General features: G+C 26.1%; 1 protein-coding gene across 1 annotated transcript; it reads right to left on the minus strand.

Moving 5' to 3' along the window:
• Positions 1 to 2290: 2290 nt before the first annotated feature.
• LOC145839547 (uncharacterized) lies at positions 2291 to 3040 on the minus strand. The gene is made up of 2 exons (XM_082947150.1): positions 2764 to 3040; positions 2291 to 2361 (listed from the first exon to the last, which is right to left on the minus strand). Exons 1-2 carry the CDS (start codon positions 3035 to 3037, stop codon positions 2291 to 2293), a joined length of 345 nt encoding a protein of 114 aa, XP_082803276.1. The 5' UTR covers positions 3038 to 3040.
• Between the last annotated feature and the right edge of the window lie 1224 nt (positions 3041 to 4264).

The raw sequence follows: 4264 nt of genomic DNA on the forward strand, positions 1-4264 counted from the left end.
AATAAACTTAGTATATATAATTCCTTTAATGAAGTGAGTTTATTGAAAACGTGATGTTAATGTGAAAATTAGAAAGTAGAAATGATAAAGTAGCCAATTTATCAGTAGAATAAAACTGCGAATATAAGCACAACAAGTAAACACCAAATTCTACAAGTTAAAATGTCTTAATAATGGTCTTTAAGTGTCTGAATGACATAAATTTAAACATAAAATATGTCTTACTAAAAATGCTACTAATAATACAGAGTCTTAATATATGTCGTGCTTCATGCACAACGATAGCTAAACTAAGCACAATATAATACGATATTGCAAATAAACATCAAGATCTATAAAATGAAAAGAATATAAAAGTTCTTAAAATCAGTTAGTGTGCCTCTCGCACGGTCTTATGGCTTAACTGAGCACATTACAATACAGTTATACAAATAAACATAAAGTTCTTATAAAATGACAATCATAACAAAGTTCTTAAAATCAATCAGTGTCTTAAGTTCTTAAGATTAGCGTACTTTTTGCACGATCTTATGGCTAACTGAGCCAAAGACAAAAATAACGAACAACATATCGACCTGCGCGTAGTGCGCAAGCTAGAGGCTAATGAGCATTATAACAAACATTGTTAAAGTTTTATTGTGTGATTTGATAAAAAATCGTCTAACGCCCCCTGGCGGTCATTTAAAAAAACAACAAAATGCATATTTTGTTACAATATACGGTAGTTTAAATGAATGTTGTTTTTATTTATTTATTTCGTTCAAAAAAATCTACTATGATATAGCCAACTAAAATGATATTAATACATTTTTAGACGATACATAAACAAATAATTTAGTTTAAGTTACCACTATCTAAAAATACGCAAACAGCAAAATAAAAGAACAGAAATCTAAACAAGCAAATATAAATATTTACAAAAGTAGTAATACGCACTTAAAACTTTAAACAAAGAAAAAACATTTTAAAAAAAGATTGAAGAAAAAAGTAACACAATAAAATCTTGATACGCTGAGCAAAACAAATTTTTACAGAAAAACAACTTAATTGCTTAGTTTTATTTCATCTGATTTACTGACATTTTAAAGTTTTGAAATTTATGAATTAGTTTTTCTACAAATTAGTAATTTCAAAGTATCAGTAAAAATCTTTAGCCAAGTATTTTTTAAATGGTACTTACTTGTACAAAAAAAAATTCAGTGTGTAGTATAATAAAAAATTGTGTATACAAAAATTAAAACAATTAAAAATAGTATAATGTGCGTCACACGCTGAATTTATAAAAGGGCTTATCATGAAACTCATTCCAGTTTTTCAGAAAACTTAAATTTTTTCAATAAAAAAAAGTATTGTTGTTAAAGTAATAAAAAAATATTTTTTTTTTTAAACTTCAAAAGTTATACACATATTAAAAATATAGCCAATACGTTCTTAACGATTAAACTTTGCTGGTAAAGTGGAAAAGAAAACATTGAGCTGAATGTTAAAACATTTCGTTTATAACACAGATAGACATGTTTTTTTACAATGAATCGAACGAATCAATGCTCGTTGTATCACCAACGGGAGGAATTCGCTGAACTTCAGTTCTAGATTGATTGTTTGCTTGTGCAACTGGCCTTTCTCTCTTAAAGAAGCATTGCAACAGAACTGCAATAACTACTCCAACTGGGATAGTCAATATAATTATCAAGAAAAATTGAATGTACGATTCTGATTTATTTTCTTCTCTTTTAGTTCTGAAGCTTGAAAACTCATCGGTATTTCTATTTAACAAAAGTAGTTTTTCAAAGTTTTTTTCGAGTTTCGTTATACTGTTTTTGGTTTCATCTAAAGTCTTTTTTATTTCTCTAAATTTGTTTTCAGTGTTTTTAGCTAGATTTTCATAGTCTTGAAAAACTTTAGTTTCTAAGAATTTGATATCTGTTTTAGCTTCGTTTCTGATTTTTTCGATACTAAACGCAGTTTCTAACTTGTACCTTTCAAAACTATTCTCTACCTCGTTTAATTTCAAGCTGTTGTCATATTTACTTTTAACATTGTTTAAATTCATGTAATTTCTCAACTTATTAGTTTCAGTGTCTGTGTAATGCTTGTTGCTCTCACGGGCTCTATTTAAACCGCTCTCGATGTCTTTAGAAAAACTTTCTATTTTTGAGTTCTGATTTTTCAAAGCATTCCGCGTTTCGCGCACATTTTGTTCATGCTGTTCAGAAACCTTTTCAATGTCCTTTTGTTGTTGCTTTCCAAGATCAGCGATTTTACTTAACTTTTCATTAGTTTTTTTCTGTTATTCTTTGTGCAATCTCATAGTATTTATAGTTGTTTCCGTGACATCCATAGCTCGATTCTTTGCCATACCTATAAAAATAGTTGTTGAATTTAAAGTTTAAGTTTATAAACATTGTTAAAAATCAATGTTATTTTTATTTTAAAATGTGATTAAAGTTAGCTATACAAATTACTTTAAATCAATTAAAAGGAAACTAAATATTTTTTTATAAGATTCTTAAAAAACAGAATGTTTCTATCACAAAATTTCCAACTGCCTTTAGATTAAACATTTTTTTTAATGTACACTGTTTTAAATACAAATATACTACTTTGTTTACACAGCAACTTTTATTAATTCAATAACAACAGTTCTAGACTTTATCTTTCAATAATTGCAATCTAACTAGTATCTTAAGAGTTGTATACCGTTGAATGAAATATTTAAATAGTTTATTTACTTACATATCTTAAAAAAAAGATTTTAAAAACCTTTACATGTGGCATAGCAATCTTTTTTAGCGTCTTCATCAAAATAAGTGCCATACAACGTGCCTGGTTTTTCAAACTTGTATTCAGCACAATTGACTGAAATACAACTGAGATAATAGTTATTTTCATTTACATCGAATATAGAAGCGCTTGCTTTTACATCGTCTTTTCCGAGGTCTTCATACGCGTTTTCGTACAATTCGTAATTTTCTCCTTCGCAGCTAGAAATTATGAAAATACAGACAACAAGTACAAACCACTTTGTAAATTTCATAGTTTATAATTACTGCAAGACAATAAACATTTTTCAATAAATTAAAAACATTTTTACTGATACTTAGCTATTCGATATTAATTTGCTTTTTTAAAATTATTCTTGGTTTATTGAAAAATAAACATTATAAACATTTTTTAATTTTTGAATAAACGGAAGACCTTTTCAAAGTGTTTTGTAAAAGACTGAGACAGTGGTTTTTTAATGGTTCCTTTTTTCCATTTTACTTTTATTTAATCAAATTTTCAAAAGCTGTCCAGATTTCAAAATCAAAAGAGGCAGACTGCCTTCGTTCCAATATTTTAACTTTAAATAACTTTAATTCGTTTTAGAATAAAGAATAACTACAAAGTACTTAATGGTAGAAAATACTGAAAGAATGAAATGTTGGTTTACAATGGTTTTTTTTAGTTCGAAAACCATGACTGTTATTAGTATATAGATTAAACATTGTACCTAACCTATATATTAAAATATAATACGGTGTTAAACTCTATAAAAAAGTACAATTCTAGGTAATTATTGTAATCTAATATAAAACTAAAATAAAATAAATTTAATCTATCAAATATACGTGCTTTAAATCATTTGTGTTAAAAATCAATTAACTTTAAAACTGCTATCCAAACTTGCAGTTTTAAGTTTTATTAAATTAAACTTACTTTTATGAATACATAGCAAGATATTATATATATGTCATACTTTATAATCAAGCTAGTTCACTTTGAAAAAAACAACAACTGTTTGTATAGTTCATTTTTTATTTTCTTAACAAAGATAAACGTTAAAGTCTGCAATGTGCACATATTTACACATCAAAAATACAAAAATAAAAGATCTACTTTGAAACATATAAACTATCAAAGAAGCTTTAAAATTAACATTATTAGTAAACTTAAAAAAAATTTAAATTAAGTTTGATTCTAAGCTCGCTAAAATAAAACTTATAAACAAGGAAAATTTTTAAAACATAAGTTTTTCTATTTAGTTTTAACTTCGTTTCGTTATCTACTCAAACTATCTTTATATAAAATTTTTGAAATGCAAAAATTTCTTTCGGAACTTTCGTTACTTCCCTTTTACCTTCCCATTGAAAGTACGCGCTAAACAGATAAGTTACACTTGAAAAATTTTTACAAACAATTTCTTTGATGATCAATTTTACGCTTCATTTAACTTTTATTTTTGTTAGAAAGAATATGTAACAAATTAAATGAAGCATATACA

The sequence above is a fragment of the Thalia democratica genome, chromosome 1, assembly GCF_965202585.1.
Source record: "Thalia democratica chromosome 1, ktThaDemo2.hap1.1, whole genome shotgun sequence".
In the NCBI taxonomy this organism is placed as follows: domain Eukaryota; kingdom Metazoa; phylum Chordata; class Thaliacea; order Salpida; family Salpidae; genus Thalia; species Thalia democratica.

What these genes read in the sequence shown, in the direction of transcription:
- LOC145839547 (XM_082947150.1), bottom strand. Translation starts at nt 3,037, where the DNA reads ATGAAATTTACAAAGTGGTTTGTACTTGTTGTCTGTATTTTCATAATT. An exon ending in TTGCTATGCCACATGTAAAG is followed by an intron (nt 2,362 to 2,763) that starts GTTTTTAAAATC and finishes CTATTTTTATAG; the next exon opens with GTATGGCAAAGAATCGAGCT.